An 18,740-nucleotide genomic window follows, 5' to 3' on the forward strand; every position below is an offset into this window, starting at 1 on the left:
CTGGCCTCGCCCCTTTCCCGCGGCGGATGTGAGGGACCGGATGGTGGTGTGTGACGGCGGCGCGCGCGCGTGAGGCGACTCGGCGGTGATGGACGCGCTGGACCGGGTGGTGTGAGTGTGGCGGGGGGGACACGAAGGGACGGACAGTCGTGCTCTCCCGGCCTGTGAGGGCTCCGGTACCGGGCGGGGCGTGCTGCGCGGCTTCCCCGGGCTCTGGGAAGCGAGAGCGGGGTCTGCGGGGAGCCGGGGGCGCCCAGCAGCGGGGCGGCTGTGGGGCCTGGGCGGCGCCGCCCTGGGCAGGGTTGCAGAGGGGGAGGCCGGCAGAGAGAGAAGGCCTGTGGAACACCGTGTGAGAAGGAGGGAAAAGTGAGCGCTGCCGTCTTTTTATTGATGGCAAGACAGCCCTCGCTCAGTTGGTAACTCAAAGGAACCGTGGTGACCATCTGGGATTGAATTTATGTATTTCTGTACGCTTAAAAGAACTGTCTTCACCTGTAATTGGAAGTAGCTGTGTGGGGTTTTCTGTTTGTTTTCTCTATAAAAGAAAATAAATATAATGGGTCATGGAGAAGATAGGAAAAGCTTTGCATTCATCTAGTGGAGAAATGTAGTTCTTAAGCCGTATAGTTATTAGTTTATATAAGCTCCGTGCCCCTGCTAAGGCTGGTGTATTTCACCTGAATAATGCACAGTACTTCTCTCTGGTTCCTCCCAACAGATATGCCCTACTTGAGGTTTTCTTTTGGATGCCCTTGATGGTCTTTGAGGAACTTTTTTTTCCCTTATGCAAGTCTCTGACTTGGGGAGGAGGCTGGTGTGAGGGGAAGCTTTCAGCCTCTCTGTAGTCTGTGGGAATTCTGGCATAGCTTAAGCTCTAAATTAGCAGAAACTGAAAAGCCAAGACTAAAGTCGCCTTTCCTACCTCGGGGGGACAGAGAAGAGGAGGAGTGGCAGTAAAACATGTTAATCCAAGACTGGGCTTTTAGCACTGATTGTAATTCTGCAGGTTGGGATTAGTTTGAATCACTGAACCAAGTTACTTGAACACAGCTTGTTCTAATTCTTGTTTTGTTTTACTGTTTTCCATGGTGTTGGGTGTTGTTACTAATATTAAGTTTTTAACTGTAATTTATTGTTACAGGAAGCCTAAAACTAAGAGAGCAAAAAGATTTCTTGAGAAGAGAGAACCCAAACTTAAAGAAAATACAAAAAATGCTATGCTCATAAAAGGAGGAAATGCTAACTTAACAGTGACTGAAGTGCTTAAAGACATTGTAAGTTGTTGGACATAGTATGCAACCTTCCTTTTTCTTACAATTTGCATATTCTCTCCTGCAAGATCAATATTTTCATACTCTCCCCATTGCCCAAATCTCAGACTGACTAGTACTCCAAAGATGTCATTACCTAGCCTCAATGGAGATTATTTTCTTCCAGTTTCTTCTTTGCCAGAAGTTTTGAGTTTATTCTCTTCTTTATTATTTTTTTCCACGATTGTCCAGTATGTAAGGTGAAGTGTTGCAAGTCAATTTGAAAACAAGAGAATTAGATACAGAATTGGGACTGGATCACTCAGCTGAAGTCATATCCCGGAATCCTGTAAACTGCTTGTGTGTACTGATACAGAGCTTTCAGCCTCTCCTAAAACTTAAACTTTCCTAACTTCATACCTGAAAACATTATAGCTGTTCCTACACTCTTTTCTCTCTTTGCTTTGTCATTTTCTTACCATCTTATGCTAATGATAATCAGGTTTTTGTTCACTCCCTGTTTTTCGTCATGCCCCTAGAAGCAGAGAGATTCCATTACATGCCTTTGATTTCAGCTGTTTCTCAGTTATTTTGTTATTTCTTAGTTACTAGAAGTCCTTCTGCAATTAATTGGGAACCGAGATTGCTACCAACTTGAAGGGTATTATTGTGAACAGGGCTTTTGAGGTGCTGCCTTCTAGACTGATTTGCAGAATTACTCTGTTTCATGTGATCATGTAAGCTGTAAGGTTTTAGAAAAAGCAGTGCCATTCACTTAGATATATTAGAGATAACACGTGTTTACCTTTGTCTTTTGCAGTATGCTGTGAAGAAGCCTTTTGCTGTACTGTATAAAAAGTAAGTGGTCTCATTTTGACACCTTTGAGTCTTCTGACAGTTTTTGATAATTTCAAACATGAACAGAGATGCTGGCTAGCATGAGGGCTTGAACAACGGGAAGGGTTGCAAAAGGTGGCCAAGATTCATTGTAAATTTCAGTAGACTGGAAACAAGCTACATGTGGTCAGTGTTGGTGCTGAGCCCAGTTCTGTGCCAAGTGTTACAGAGCAGGATTCAGCAAACCTGGACAGTTGGCTTCTCCGACTGATCTGTGCAAACAGCTAGCGAGGTCCTGTGTCAGGTGAATAGGCTGGAGTTCTTGTATCCGAAGTCTTACAAATTTCAGTTACAGATTACAATGATAGGTAAGTCTTGCTGCTCAAAATGGGAACACACTACCTGTATGAATGTAATGCCAGAGACATTAATTGTAATAGCTGAATTTAACATTAGATGAACAGGCAAAGGCAGTTGTTTATGAGGTGCCACTGGTGGTGGTGATCTAGAAGTCAGGCCCCAGGAGGCAGGAAAGTACTTAAAATGGCAACAGTGGCCCTAAGGCACTCCTGGCAGTATTATTATGGCTTATGGTTTGGACTAAAACTGAACCTCTACTGCTGGAGTTTCCCGTAGAATGCAAAATTTTAATGTTAGCAGAGAACCAATTAGAAGTGCTTATCTGGGTCTGTTTGTTTTTTGGTTGTGGAGTTTTTTAAATTTTTTTCCTTTTTTTTTTTTTTTTTTTTTTCCCCTCCTCTCAGGAAAAATATTACCAGGCCTTTTGAGGATCAAACATCATTGGTAAGATTAAGCCACATCTTCTCTTACGATATTTTACAGCCTTAAAGTCATGAAGAACTTCGTTGGAGGATAATTTTCTATTACTCTATAAGGAACTAGATGAGAAATGAAGTTTATAGGGAGCTTGGATAAGTTGAAGGTAGGGCTATGTCTAGATTTATGGTGTCAGTAGGCATATTTTTCCTCTCGCTGCAAGATAGAATCATAATGTTGTGAGGACTTGATTTTTACTGTAAATGCATGTTTCTGTAAACTGACAGGTAAATTTAGGAGTCTGTAGCACTGTTATAAGTAACAGTGCTTGATAGGAAAGAAATAATAAAGTGTTTTATTTTGGTTTTCTAAAAGTCAGTCCTCTAAAGTGACATGGCTTATGAACAGCTTGTTTCAGTTTGGTGAATTCGTAGATTAAAATAGTTAAATGGAGGGGTCATAGCTTTCTGTGACTTCCTTGCATTTGAATACAGGAAGAAAAGTCCAGCAGCGTACCATGTGCAAACATGTGCATCAGCTGCACAGCTGTGAGGTGGTCACTGAGAGTTCTGCTCCAGCATTTAGTCAAGAACTGAATGCTCAATTTCAGTTAAATGTGTATTTGTCCTGCAAAGAGGTTGCGGAAGTGGTTCTTCAGAGGTTTGGAGGGTATTTTGGAAGGGGCTGTGTGTTTGGAAATATATTTGGTGATATGCCTCTGTCTGGATTTGGTGTTGATTCGGTGCTTTATGGTCAAAATAATTTATGAGCAGGAAGGCAAAAAATAGAGGGACTAATCCTAAGATTTTCACACATTTTTGCACTTCAATCATAGCCTCACACTAACTTCTGAAATATGTGTGTCGTAAAAGCAGTAGATGTATTTCCTTCAACAAAATGAGAGAAAGGAGATTGTGATGTACAGCTGTGATTTCACAATAAAGCAAAAAATAATTATCCCAAAATAAGTTGTTTGGTTCCCAGTGCTCATGATTCGGTAATGTTTCCTCTGTGCCACTGGCAACTCACAAAGGGAAATAAGGGTCAGCTTTCCAATGCGTGAGGCAATTGTTGAAATAACTCGCTGAAAAACTGGGAATTTGGGGGTATTGTATTAAAGCTGTGAAGAAAAAAAATAATTAATGTATACACACTAAGCACAAGTGTGCTTTCTTGTCTGAAAGGGACTGTGAAAATAAAGGGGAAACATATCTAAGGAAATTCGCTGCAAATAAAAAGGGAGAGGAGGGGAGACATAGCTAAAAAGTAAAAGCAGCCAATAGTGAGTGCTAGAGGAGTTGCAGAAGTTGTACTGGACAGTTGAGTTAAAGCATTTTTAATGTGGTAAGAACAAAAAATCATTGTTGGTTGCAGCATAGATACACCAACATAGAAAGTTACTTAATCTGCATTAATACTGATGCTGATACATTGTAGTATGTGCTCCTGTTCTGTTCTTGGCATGAAGCACAATAATCAGCCATCCCCAAAATACCGTGAGTGGAATGGAAGACTTACTGTAGGCAGTGAGGAAAGATTTGCAACGTAATTTGCTGAAACTAAACCTTTTACAATCCCATAGCTGGATGACTTGGTTTTGCAGTCATATAGGAACCAGCTGATCATCAGCTGACCACTGGTTTAAACTTCTGATAATTTCTGGGAAAACACCACAGCTAAAATCATTCTGATATTTTAAAAGGGAGTCCTTCAGGGAACTTTAGTTCTTGTAACCTCAAAACAACGGGGTTGTCATTGAGAACAGTGTCGACAAATAATCAGAGCCTAGAAAGATATGGAAAGTCAAATCAAGTTTGTTTTTTAACTTGGTTACAGGAATTTTTTTTTAAAAGGGCAATTTTGCAAGGTATGTGATGTTGCAGTATATGCAGGACACATTTGAGGGATTTGAGTTTGTTGCATCTTTTTAATAAAATGTCATACAGCTGTTAGAGAATTTACATGTATCAACACGCAGTGATGAACAGAGCTGTATGAGCAAGTGTTAGGGGATGGTTGTGTTCTTGATCTGTCTACAGTCAGTATTTTTCAGGGACTTGGTGGCAGAGCTCAGTGCTGAGCTGTGTGATTTGTATGTGCAATTAATCCAGCCTAGGGTTGCTCCCAGGGGTGTCTCTCCTGACCTCCCAGAGGGGCAGAGTTGCAATCTCCTCTCTAAGATGCCTGTTGCAGGGGTGGGAGGAGATGCAGTGGCTTTTTCTGCTTCACAGCTGCTGAGTGCAGACAGAGAAACTCTGGTACTTCTGGGAGGTACTGAATAAATTGTGTGGGTATCTAGAAACTACGGTCGATACGCAGAATGAGGGGCTGCCTTGAGAAGCAGCAGTGCATGAAAAGGCTTTGGAGTTGGAGATCCTCAGAAAGAATTGCTGTAATGGTGGCTCTGGACATACTATAATACGTTCTCTATCCACCTGGAGAAAAGATCTTTTCTATGATAGTTGCCACTGCCTTGGTTTTAAGTAGCATCTTAAATAATAAATTGACGCGAAATTCTGCTGTAGTAGGACCCAGGTGTTGCAGATGTTCCTAGGCTTGCTGTTGAGGAGATTAACTGGTGGTTCAGGAACTGTTAGGCAAAGCTAATATGCTGCATAAAGCTTAGCTGGGTAACTGAAGTGAGGCATTACAGCTGCAGCCAACTTGCAAATGCTTACTCTTCAGGCAAGGAGAAGTGGTTGAAGGTATCTTATGTAAAAACAAATAATGAGGATTTATGAAAAAGAGGATTACAGATAAAATGGCAAGAAAAAATTGACTGGCTTGATCTTTAAGACTGCAATGGGAAATAAAAAAATAAATGAATTGTTATTTGAATCTTAAATCCAGCTGTCAATTTTAGCTTATGTGGATCTTGATATGTTCAAAACTCTTCTGCTAAGTGCAGTTGCTCTTCTCATTAAGCAGCTCCTAAACTCACGTGATGGTGGCATATACCTTCACCAGATATTTTAAACATTACAAACTGGAACTCACGAGTTTTGTTCTTTTCCTCAATTGTAGGAATTCTTTTCCAAGAAATCAGATTGTTCTTTGTTTCTGTTTGGCTCTCATAACAAGAAGCGACCTAACAACTTGATAATAGGTAATATGTCTCACTTGGGTTTTTTATTGGACGAAAGGTCTAGTTTTCAATGAGTATTTAAATAGCTGGATTTTCATTTTTTACTTTCACAGGTCGCATGTTTGACTATCATGTCCTAGACATGATTGAGCTAGGCATTGAAAAGTTTGTATCCTTGAAAGATGTCAAGGTAAGGAATCACTAATTTCAGTATTTCAGTGACATCTACTGGTGGATATTTTTGGTGCATTGGCTTTTGTTGTGCTTTGAAGGACAGGAGTTGTTTAAAAAAAGTGTTTCATGCAGCATATGAGGATTGATAATTTGTGTACCCCAGAATGTTACTTTTATGCTCTGCTATTTTGGTTGTTTTAAGCAAGCTTGCAACTTTATTTGCAAATTCTTTTTTAGACCTGTTTTTTTCCTAATATTTTCCTTTTTAATTAGAGAGTCACATTTACCAAATTCTTTAGTCAGTTTCTGCTGATGGTACGTTCCTATGTAAACTGGCATAGGCTTTGAAAACTGAAATGCCTCTTCTCAAATTTTCACCAAAGAGGGTCGCTCTGCTGACAGAGATGATTCTGAAACTTTATTTAGCTTTCAGTAGCACACAAATGCCAGTTTTCACAAAACTATGCTTAGTTTGGACAAGGTGCTAACATCTTATTGTTTAAAGCCAGAGAAAAATCACCTTTTATGGCTGTTAGGCTCATTTTGGCAAGACTAAAACATATTTCATATGTGTGTACTTTTGCATCAAGCAGTTTATACACTGCAAAAATCAGGAATTTTTATGGTCCTTATTCTCATCGCAGTGTATAAATTGACAGGACAGTCTAAAGGGATAGCAGAGAAATTACGGTTCATAAAGGCGAGTCTTCCCCTTGAAGTCAGATTGTAGTGTGTATCTTCATAACACTGTTTCTAGCAGGGAAGTTATAGTTAATTAAGTGTATTTGTTGGCGAGAATTAGGTGATTGACTGAACTATTCTTTTAGCCTTTTTTATGTACTCTCCAGTGTCAGAAGTACAATGGACTTGTTTGCCTCTAATTTTAGTTTTCTTGTTAGTAGTTGCAGTCAAATTCACTTGTTTTCACTGGAAGGTGTTATCTTATACATTCTATAGTAAAGAATCTCTCTTTTTTTAGTCCAGCACAAAGAAGAATACAATTCACCCTCTTAAAAACAACTTCCTTCCATACACATACAGCAGAAAAAAAAGTGTCCTGTTCACAAAAATTTTTCATTCTGTGTTGAATGGCTAACCACCTATTAAGTGAATCATATGTTCCCTAACATGGTCTGAATTTTTGTTCTGTTTTAAAATTCTTATTCCACAGAACAGTAAATGTCCTGAAGGAACAAAACCTATGTTGATATTTGCTGGTGACATGTTTGATGTAAATGAAGACTACAGAAGACTGAAGAGCCTTCTTATTGGTCAGTAATTTGATTATTTGAGCAGTAGCATTGCATAAATCTGTAGTAATATGATCTGTTGGGAAATGTTGGTTTGTCAATAAATGTTTGCTTATGTTCAGCACAGAAAGAAAACAAGAACAGGCACTTGAAAGTTTCATGTCACATGAAATTAAAGTTAACTAATCATCATGACTGTTGGAGAGGGAAAAAAAGACTAGCCTAAAAGACTCTGAAGTTGAAACCGGATTCACTAAAATTCATTACTTTGTGGGAAAATTCTGTCATTTTTCAAAAAGTCTTTACCCTGTGATTGTACTGAATCATCACTTCTCTAACCAAGTAATATTTTTGAAGTATCTAATTTGAAATCAGTGGTTTAATTTCAGAAAGCGAGATATTTTTGCTTACAAAAAAGTCAAATCAGTATAATTGAGCTTGTGCTTCTATAATGAAAGCATTTTCTGTTGGAAATGTGACAAATTCTAACAAAAGTGCATTAATTAGAGTACTTGGAAAGAATGTGCAGTATAAATCATCTGTAGATAATAGCTGTGTCATAACTTCAAGGCAGGCTTGGAGCTTAGTAAACAAACCGGCATGAAGTTTTTTACTATCTCAAAGTTGAAGGCTCTGGAAGATAAAGCACATTGTGGTTTTTTTTTTCCGGGGGAACTACAAAAAATAATTATGCTTCTCTTAGGGTAGATTTTTGGAACATAGAAGTCATATGGTACTTTATCTCTTAGCACTTAAAAAATGCATCTTGCTTGGTAGAACTAGATCTAATAAGTAGGATAGTGTATTTTTTCTTTTTAATAGATTTCCTAAGAGTAGATAACCTTTTTTTAGATCTGGTAAAGTACTGAAACTGGCCCAATAACAGTTGTGTTCTTTCAGTTCCATTCTTGGGTTGTACCAATTCATAATCTTACAACTTTGCAAGATCTCCCTTTCATATAAAATAAATATTTGTTGGGCCCTTTTTTCTAGGCAGATAAATGAATGCTCTTTAGAAACAGACCTTAAAAATGAGGGTGGTTTTTTTTTTTTTTTCCCTTAGTATTATAATTCCTTAAAGCAAGATGTTTCACCTGGAATGAAACTGAAAAGGGAGCAGGAGAGGAGAAAATTTGCATCCTCTCAATACAGCTGACTGGTTCTTGGGGATAGATCAGGATAGAAAGGCTAGTAACTGTGCTTATAAACCTTTGAAGGTGGGTGAATATGAAGATAAATGAGTTTTAATACTGTATGTTTATGTCACTCTAAATGAATATTTACAGTGAAGGAAGCAGGTGGGTCACTGTCTGAAGTGTATCTTGTTCAGGCATCTGCACAGTGTTGGTGACTGGCATCCAGATGTGCTCATGCACCCCACGATCAAACAGCTTGATACCTTAAATGGATGGCATGCATCGTTAGACAGTTGCCAAATAACTAACTAGACTTTCCTGTCCTATTTCTTTTGATGTTCTTCTGTTCTTTCTCCCATTTATTTGCCTTTAATAACTCTGCGGTCAAATGTACTCAAATTGACACCCAATCTTTCTTCTTGAATGTACTCCAAGTACTCCAGGTCTTAATGTTCTGCTGACTTGTATGAAATAACTACATACAAAACAATAGACAAAGGAAAAGGTTAAGGAGTGTAAAGGCTTGAAGGTATCTTTAACCAATTAAAATCATTTGGGTAATAACTTGGCCTGCTTCAAAACTGCCCTTAACTCATAGGCAAGAACTGATTCTTTCTGTTCTTGCAAAAGATAGTGCTTTTAAGCTGCCACTCTATTGCTAAGAAAGATAGAAAAATGTCTTTGTAACAACAGCAGCAAATATTTTATTACTGCAGCAGTATTGTTGGGATCCAAGAGGGAATATTAGATGCTAACAGCTTCTTATTGCCACAGCAATGTGATGCCCATGATGCTGGTGAACAACCAAGCTTTCATTGGCTTTTGTGGTATCAAAAGGGTAGGGTTTATGCATGTTTGGAATATCATCTTACAGCAGTTTCTTTGTAAAATTAAAGGCAAGGGTGAATTACTGTCTTCATGGTAACCAAACCCTATAGTCCGCTTAAAGTGTGAAGTGGAAGAAATTATTTAGGAGAAATAAATGGCAGCTGAATTTTTCTTTAGAGACCTGGTAGACAAAGACATACCATTCTTTCTCTTTTGGTTATCGTTGCCTGCTGATGTGGTAGCACAGGAATTAATTTATGATGTAAGTCCTTGGAATGCAGTTCATGAAATTCTAATAACTTTTTATGCTTGTATTTATAAAATGTTTCATCTCTTACAACACTGCCTGCTTGCTAGTTCTGTTATTGCGCACCCATTTCATCTTAAAAACGGCTAGGTGCTACATGACTTGCTTATACACTTTCTGAAATGTTGGTTTCCAGGAGTTTCCTGGAAATTCCAGAATTGTTTCTCTACAATTTTAGATTGATCAACAGCTTGTTCTTCATACAGCCTTCCTCACACAGACTTTTTGGAGTGTCTCAAAAGATTTGTGGATTCCTTGTGGCCAAGAAAGGGAATGGCTGGGAAACGGCCAGGATAGAGTTTGAACTCCACTAATGCTAACCATAGCTACATAGGTTGCAGTGTCACCAGCTTTTGGATATGAATTGATACAAAAAGAAGTGTATAGATTGATGTTCCAAAATAATTTAGGAATTTAGTTTGGAAATGAAAAGGTCCTGTGAAGTTCTCTGCAGCAAAAAGTAAATTAGAAGTTCTGGAAACATGTTGAGGACAAGAGGGAGAAAGCACTAGGAATGAAAAGAAAGGAGAAAGCAAGTCTCTAGTCCAACCAAAGCAACAGTTGTAAATGAAGAGTACATTAAAAAAACTTCAACTCTCTGGGTATACGGAAGTGTAAGGTTTCTGCAGCTGTTCAGCACTGCCAGGAAACAGGAGTTTCTGACCAGCTGCATTTTGTTGGAAGAGATCATCCTGTGGGTAAAAAGATGTATGATGCCACAGGAAAACGTGAAAGGGACGTGTTGTCAGTAAAACCACTGTGAATGTAAGCTTCTGTATCTGCAGAGAACTTGGCAAAGGGAAAATATATGCCAGAGGCAAACAAAATATTTTATTTGCAACTTTTCCTCTAACTACAAGCTCAACCCACAAGAGGAGGACAGAGTATTTAGTTGACCAAGGAAATTTCCTGGCTAGACTCCAGGTGATATCTGCCAGCAAGACTTTGTTTTGGATGTCACTCCAGTGCTGATACTTTTGAAAAAGGTAGTGGAGGAAAAGACAACTAGCTGACGGATCTGAAAATGGAACAGAACGGAAAAAACTGATGTGTTTTGCATCTGTTAGCAGTTCTCCTGTGTTTCAGCATTGCCCTGTCGTGTTTATTAGCACACCTTGTTCCCCAGTGAAGGTCACATTCTTTCTCCACCCTCTGCATATGTTGCACAGATTGCTGTGCTTATTGCAAGCTCTCTGATTGCACGGTATTTTCTTCATAGCCTGATACAAGAACCTCACTAGAGGTGGATCATTTTGTATTTAACCTGTATTTCAGTGTTCTCTTTGCAAACTAAGCAAATATTTAAAGTGGCTTATTTTTATAGATATGTGTTGCTAATTAAATAGAGAAAACATTAATTGTAATGACAAATAACTGCTTTACCTAAAGACAGAAGCGCTTTGTTGTGGGGGAGGTGTGGAAGAAATGATGTATCTAAACTTTTTTCCCAAGTCAGAGAGAGAAAATGTAGGTAAGAGTAGATAAGATATAGTTCCAATCTGTTTTGTACTGGTTTTGATCCTTCTCTGTACTCTTCCAAATCTGGCTCTGATTAAGAATCCAAAGTATCAGGATTTTTTGAATGATGTCTTTAAACAGATACCTGAACTAATGGCTTCTCTGTATTGATCTGTGTTTAGCTGAGCATGAACTGGCTTAAACACAAAGTAAGATACCTTTGATTTTTATGACTCTAGAGCTGAATATTTAGAAGACTAGACAATGCAATTATCCCAATTAGCTCAGTAAAGCTAAATTACTGCTCTGAAAGTATATTAGCTCTTCTTCATGCACTTATTTTTAGATAGCATGTATATTGCTACCCAATTATCTCTGGGAAGTCACTGTGTTCCTGTCAGGATTTCTGCACACATTTGGTTTCACCAGTGCAGGAGCTATCACCTGCAATGTTAAGCTTCTCTCTCGTGTTTTGACAGGGCTGCCGTTTTAAGTAGTGGCTATTTCATGAGATTCCCGTGAAAAATACAGATCTGGCTTTTTGAGAGCCATCCCATGTATAGCCTTGCTTAGTTAGATGCAGTAAAAGTATCTGTATAGGCAAGGAGTTCACATCAGTGATGTGATGCAGGTCTGTTATGAAGTAAACCAATTTGTTGTAGTCCTCTGTTGGTTTGATTTTTTTCAGCGAAGAAACCTGGTGTTTATTCTTTTAAAATATTCTTTCAGATTTCTTCAGAGGTCCTAGCGTGCCCAGTATTCGTCTGGCTGGTTTAGAGTATGTTCTGCATTTCACAGCTGTAGATGGGAAAATTTACATGCGAAGCTATAAGTGAGTATGCGTTTCATGTATTTGTTTGCTTTTTGGTACACTTGTCAACTTTTCCCTAAATTTAGCCTGTAGTTGTGTAATTGAACTGAGTTGAGCAATAGTTTGTTGCATTTAAAACATGTAATGTGCAGAGGTGTTCCAGCATAACACAGAGTAACTTGTACAGCAGAAGGAAAATACTTAAGCCCTAAACCTGCTGCTTCCTTCCTTGCTGAGCTCCCCCTTCTAGTGCTCTGGGGATTGCTCTCCATATGGTTGGATTAGTAAAGTGGTGTGAATTAACCTGGGTGAATTCAGAGTGCTGTCTCAGACTTCATAGCCTTAGTCTGTTCTCAGGCTGATTTCTAGGACTCGCCTCACTTAGGTGTTTGTCAGGGCACGACAGGTGGTAGGCTGCAGCCAGTGATCCACAAGGAAAAACAGGAAAAGTCAGAGTGAAACAATCTGTCTTGCTGCATTGGTGTTCAGCCTCAGAGTTCATGGCCTTGCCTTAGGAGGCTGTGAGCCTTCACAGCTTGTGTTCCATGTGATTTTGATTTCTCTTTAACAAAATCATTTTTATCAGTCTCAATCTTCAAAACAAACAAAAAACTTTCTTGGTTAACACTCAGGTTATTTTGCTGTAAACAAAAGTAGCTATTTTTCATGTCTATTAATGCCCGGGGCATTATTTTGAATTTGAGGAGTGTTACAGCTTTTGGTGTACTGGGACTGAGTAATACAGATAATACTGGTTTCATGTTTTTTAAAAAAAAAAAGTTATATTAGACTGGTTGTATTTTGGGTGTGTTCAGATTGTGATGGGACAGATTTAATATTTTATAAACTGCCATTGACAGACACCTTTCTCAATAATAGAGTTAGCAGTAGCAGTTGTTTTTAATAGTCTTCCGAACTACAGGATTGAACCTGCCCTCTAGGAGGACGGATAAATCTTTATCACAGAGGACAGTGTTGATTTTGGTTGTTTTTCCTTTCTAGGGTGCTTTTGAAGAAATCTGGCTGTAAAATACCAAGAATTGAACTGGAAGAGATGGGACCTTCATTAGATCTGGTTATGAGGAGGACACATTTAGCTTCAGATGACCTTTATAAGCTGTCTTTAAAACAACCGAAAGCCCTGAAGGTGTGTACCTTGGAAAGTATATTACTTTCAGATGTATCTGTGAAGAAGAGCAAAAGCTCAAGTATTAGTTGTTGTATATTTGAATAAAGCTTACTTTTATATAGGCCAACTGAGGTTTCTGGGACCACAGCACTTTTGTGGTGATCAGCTGGCATACAGACTTTCCTCTGGAAGCATATGGAACATACAGAACAAGTCTTAATATCTATAAGCTCCAAACAGTGTATATGGCCTTGCTTTTAGGGATTTGATTCTCACCAGAGCTCCTGGCATTCTCTACTCAAATACTGATGTTGTTCTTCCCTTACAGCCTAAGAAGAAAAAGAATATCTCCCATGATGTGTTCGGTACGACTTATGGTCGAATCCACATGCAGAAGCAAGATCTTGGTAAACTGCAGACGCGGAAAATGAAGGGGTTAAGAAAGAGACCAGCAGAGAAGTCAGCTGAAGACGGTGGGCTTAGTCCCAAAAAGCCAAAATCAGCTTGATAGTCTGGAACAGCTTTGAAAACTCTTTGTACCTTCAAATTTAGTATATATATTGTAATATAAATGTGTCAGACATAAAGGATTCAGCTGCTGTTAGCTTTAGTTTTATAAAAAAATTATTTTAATGGTTTGTCATTTTAAAGGGGACACGGGGCTATCGAGCTTTAACATGGAACTTGGTTATTTAAAATAAAAAATTTGATACGACTTGCTTAGTTTTCCGAAGCTGAGTATTTATCCTCTTGGTGTTAGCAAACATATGCTAGTCAAGCAGGTGGCTCATTTCCCGAACAGTTTTATGGCTATTACGTTGGGAAGCCTTGATCAATCAACTCGTCTTACAAATTCCGTACAGGGCCAAAGTAGTGTATATGCATGATACACACAACCCAACTTCTCTGTTCATTTACTGTTTATGTATTTCAGTTTTTGCACAACTGCAATACTCAGTAAACTATAAACTATTTTCTAAAGTGCAAACTCACGCTATGTGCCTGATGCCAGACCATGTTTTTCAGTATTGCGCTGAGCCCTACTTTACACTTGCAAAATTGGGAGTGATTAGGGTGTTTTTACTGTGTTCATCACCATGGTAGCAAAGTGCCTGATGTTTGCTTTAGGCATAAATGAAACCTTTACAGTTTGAATTTCGATCTTTGATGCTTGATTTGTGCCCAGAATGGAAGCGTGTGAAGCAACCATGAACGGAACAAGTCTTTTCTTCTTACCCTGCTTTCCTCCTACGTTTGTGCTCATGAGTTAGTGGAGACTCAAAGACTTCGGTAAAGGGGATGAGAGTTTAAGAGCTTAGTGAGACTTTGGTCTGGTGTTCTGTTTTGGAACATACTGAAAAGCCTTGCTTTTTTTCTTCTGCTTGTCTCCTTGGAAGCTATTACCCTGTCCTTTAGCATAATTATGATAAACATGTACATACTTTATCACGAACACAGCAAGCTTGCTCATCCTAGTTATGCTTTTAATAATTTATCTTTTCCTGTTAGTTGTCTCAGTGTAATCAGCTGAAGTGTCACATTAGAAATAGGCAGCTTGTTATTTTCACTTGTCTTCTGCATCGTGGATGGAAGCTGTTGGGCAGCTTTGCTCTCCTTACACAACAGCTGAGTCGTAACTGTGGCTGTGCAAATGCAACATGTGGTCTTACTGTGCTGGTTTGATAAAACTGGTAGCATGAAAAAGAAAGGGCTTCAAAAGTTTGGAATCTTTTTGAGGGCTCAAACATTTATCTTCAATGTATTACCTAAATGACTTTTTTTGTATCATTACACAAAATAAATTGTGTGGCGCTCTCTAGATCCTTTTCTCCGATCTATAACCCTGAAACTTGATAATCCATAAGCTACTTCAGATATGTATTTTCTACCCTGTCTTTCTGAAGCACAAATCACTATACTTCTGACTGAAAGCCATGTTTGGTAATAGCTGTAGAAGAATTGTACAAGTGGGCATGCTGTCTTTTATGAACTTACAGTCATAAAAGTAACAGTAAAAGACTGTAAGTTCGTAAAAGACAGCATGCTCATAGTCATAAAATAAGTTGTATTTTCCTAATTTGAAGCTAATTTTTGTGCTTAATAAATACATTTTGTAGCAGTAATGTAGACTGTCCAACATCCTCTTAATGTAAAAAGTGAGAGTTATTCAGTAGTAGCCCTCAGTGATAAGCTGTTGCATTCTGGCATTGGTTTTGTTCAATGCTGCTGCTGGTTTGCTCTGTCTATGAAGAGGAAGCTTGGACAGGTGCTGCTACACCTTCTGCCAGCCAAGTGTGGTTACTGTGCAACTTTGGAGAGATGCAGAGTCCTTGAGCACAGGAACTTGGTTGATGGGAGAACCCAAGTGCATTTATTCACCCTTTGCAGGGTCTCTTGTCTCTGCTGATTAGGGGTGGGACCCAAAGTGCCTGATGTCCTACAGCTGAGGCTGGGTGGGTGAATGCCCTTTTACTCCTGGTTTTTGTATGGGTGAAACAGTCACATGGTGGACAAAATGCATTAGATACGTGAGGCAAGGAGAAATTCTCCTGGATATAGTGTGAAGATATTTAGGCAATGCTTTTTCATACCAATCACTTTTCAAGTTATGTTGTTAGCAAGGATTAAAATCTGCTTCATTTCTAATAAATACCTTGTACTACTCAAAGTGGGGCCATTTTAGTGCAAGCTCCGAGTGGGAAGTGGAAATGCTCTCTTGTTTTTCATGGCAGAAATGAATCACTGTTCTCTGTATGACGAGATAGGATGAAGCCAAATTAACAACTGGTTCACCTCATTTCTTTCAGAGAAGTTTCAACCTTGCCGTGAAGCGCTGATTAAGCCACAAGGCTGGTGGCTAATGTGATTTCAGATGTACAGCATGTACAACTGCACCTCTGCATGGGAGGCAATTGCTACGTTCCGAGTATCCGATTTAACTCAAGGTGAATGGAGATAGGAGGGCTAAATATAACCTTTCTAGTGGCATGTTCTTGTTTCCCAGAGTCTTTTTAAGTGTGAGGAAATTTGTCAGGTGCTGCAATGTAGCTGCGTGCATGGGGAACAGAACTTGCGGTGCTCAAAGGGCAGCTGATGACAGGGGCTCGCCTTGCCTTAATTGCTCCTTGCTTCCAGAGTTCACCAGGCTCTGAAAACACATGAACGTGGCCCCAGGGTGTGCGTGGCACGGGCGAGGCATAACTGGCATGTTCACCCCTTTCCTCTGGCTTTCATCTTCTTACCTCCCAATGCACTGGAGATAGCTTTATTTATGGGTTAAGCTTAATAATAAGTTTGGTTTCAAGAAAATCCCTGTGGGCAAAGTGTGGCTCCCGAGGCTGTACCTGTGTGGTAAAACGGAGGTGGAGTTGCAAATCAGCAGTCAAGCCCGTGCTTCTTTATTCTAGCTGGCAGGATGGCAACAGCAGGGAGGGTCTGATTTGTGCCTTCTGTGGACCCTTGGTTTGTATGCTGATGTTGCCCAGCTGTGCCGCTGGCATCTGCATTGCTGCTGTCATTAGAGGTAACTAATGATACACACAGAATATATAATCTACCTGCACTATCAGTTTGCTTGGCTCTTTTTCTGTGTGGTGTAATTAAAAAAAATTAGGAAGAGAGGTAAGTATTGTTGAGTGGCGTGATGTGCGGGGTTCTTGGGTTTCCCACGTTTTTGGGAATCAGTCCTGGGCACATATAATACACATATAATCACAGCCTTAGCTCTGTGCTAGTATAACGTGACAGACTGAGCACTGAGAGCAATGAGTGGTGTGTGTTTGAAAAGAGCATATGAACTCCTTCCTATTTCCTGGATTTTGTGGGTTTATCTTTACAGTTCCTTAGCAACCTTATTTGTTTTCACTGAGTGCTTTCTGGGTTTGACTGTGAGGGTTTCCCTCCCCCACTGGCTTGGTTGCAGCTGGGGAGGGTTAGAAAAAAGCGTGAAGGGAGGACATCACAGACATACCACGTATCACACTGAACGCTGCATCCCCCAGCCAGGGGCAAAAAGGCTGACCATTGCTTATTGCAGATGCTATCAAATATGGGGGAAGCGGGGAGGGTGGTGTTGTAAGGAGACTAGAGCAGAACTGTGTTAGAGACATTTTCATTATTAAAGAGAGGGAAGTGGAAAATGTTAGCTGTGCATAATATATATAACATAGCCATACATAATACATATTAACATATGTATTACATGTGGTGCAGATAGTTCTTCCCCATCTCCAAGTGCAATTTATCTCCTCCTTTTGGGCTTTGCTAAAGTGCCTCTAGCAGTGCTGACACATCCCAGATGCAATCCAAAAACACAGCTGAGAAATAGGTCAGTTGTATCAGAAGTCAGGTTTCCTAAAAATGTGCAAGGCAGAGAAACACGAGGCTCCTCCTGAATGTGGAGCCTGTGTATGATTGCCTTCCTAAATGGATGAATGTTCAGTACGGCTAATGGCAAGCAATATGGCTAATCTATGCAGAAGATAGCGAGGAGGAGCTGGCAAAGACATTTTGGGAGGACACAGGGTTTCTGAGGGACCTACCAGACAAGGTTGGGAATTGAGTATCTTGGAGATCATGTAGGCAGGAGGGACCTAAGTGCTGTGTGGGCAAAGAAATGAAGGTTGGCACTGGGAGAGGAAAAACTTACAGGATTAAGCCCTATCCTAAATAACATGGGAATCATCGACTTGGAACAATCAGTGAATGCAGTAGATGTACACTGATCAAGAAAGCTCTAAGGCGTCTGTTCCTCGTTCATTCTTGTTTTCTTTGACTTTCAGTCATATTCTGTCTCCTTGAGCTTTTTTATTTTCCTACTTCTCTAAGATAAGCACAAAGTTATTCAGGGGAAGTAGAGGTAAAGTTTTGAGTATAATTTAGCAGAAAGCATGTGTGGTTAATGACATTCCCTCAAGTTCTCATTATGTTCCCTCTTTCCCCCTCGATAATCCTGTAATTCTTCCTGTGATGCAACACACCACCTCTAAAATCGGGATTTCTCACTCTGTCTGTGATACTGAAGTACGCCTATATGGGCCCTTGTCTTCTGCTTTGATTGATGCAATTTTCTCCTCTTGACTTCCTTCACTCTCACAGCCTCCAAACCGGTACAGCTGCAGTGACCCATTCCTTACTGTTTGTCCAGATCATCTCTTAGTGCTGGCAAGTTGGGTTTCTTGTCCTTTATTGCTCATGGTGATTGTTACATTAATCTCTTCTTTCTTTAATATCTTCTTAATCTCTTCTTTCTTTATTGGTCACAATACTGGTCTCCCTCATCTTTCTCAGTTATCTTCTGTATTCTGCACTGACCATTATTTGCTTAATTACCTGTTTGATTGATCACTGTAACAATCAAGGCACTTACTGAGACCGTCCAGGCCAACTGAAACAAGGAATCAAGAGCCACATTCAGCATCAGGAGTTGAACTCCAAAGCCAGAGGTCAGGAGCCAGAATCAGAAGAGGGGATGGGATGAAGAGCTCTCCTGTCAACCACAGTATTAGGCATTTCAGTCAGGAAGGGAAATCTGCACGAAAGATCTAACCAAGCCCATTTCTCCAGTTGTTACCAGAGTGGGAGAAAGGTGAGCAAGAGCACTGACAGGTTGGTGCCAGCGGAAGTGATGCCAGGCTTTCCTCAGAAATCTCGTAAGGAGATCCTTGGTTGATTATCTCCTGCCAGGGGGTTGTGTACA

The 18,740-nt window shown here is 39.8% G+C and overlaps 1 protein-coding gene across 2 annotated transcripts; it reads left to right on the forward strand.

Moving 5' to 3' along the window:
* RPF2 (ribosome production factor 2 homolog) lies at positions 1-14,861 on the forward strand. 2 transcript variants are annotated; one of them, XM_074862296.1, is made up of 10 exons: positions 1-111; positions 1,142-1,274; positions 2,071-2,108; positions 2,852-2,891; positions 5,889-5,970; positions 6,063-6,139; positions 7,295-7,394; positions 11,832-11,934; positions 12,916-13,060; positions 13,371-14,861. In XM_074862296.1, the coding sequence occupies exons 1-10, from the start codon at positions 89-91 to the stop codon at positions 13,548-13,550; spliced, it is 921 nt and encodes a 306-aa protein (XP_074718397.1). In that variant the 5' UTR covers positions 1-88; the 3' UTR covers positions 13,551-14,861. The 2 variants fall into 2 exon arrangements, with proteins under 2 accessions (XP_074718397.1, XP_074718398.1); XM_074862297.1 differs by having other exon boundaries at positions 92-164.
* The last annotated feature ends 3,879 nt before the right edge of the window (positions 14,862-18,740 follow it).

The sequence above is a fragment of the Strix uralensis genome, chromosome 3 (assembly GCF_047716275.1).
Source record: "Strix uralensis isolate ZFMK-TIS-50842 chromosome 3, bStrUra1, whole genome shotgun sequence".
Lineage (NCBI taxonomy): Eukaryota > Metazoa > Chordata > Aves > Strigiformes > Strigidae > Strix > Strix uralensis.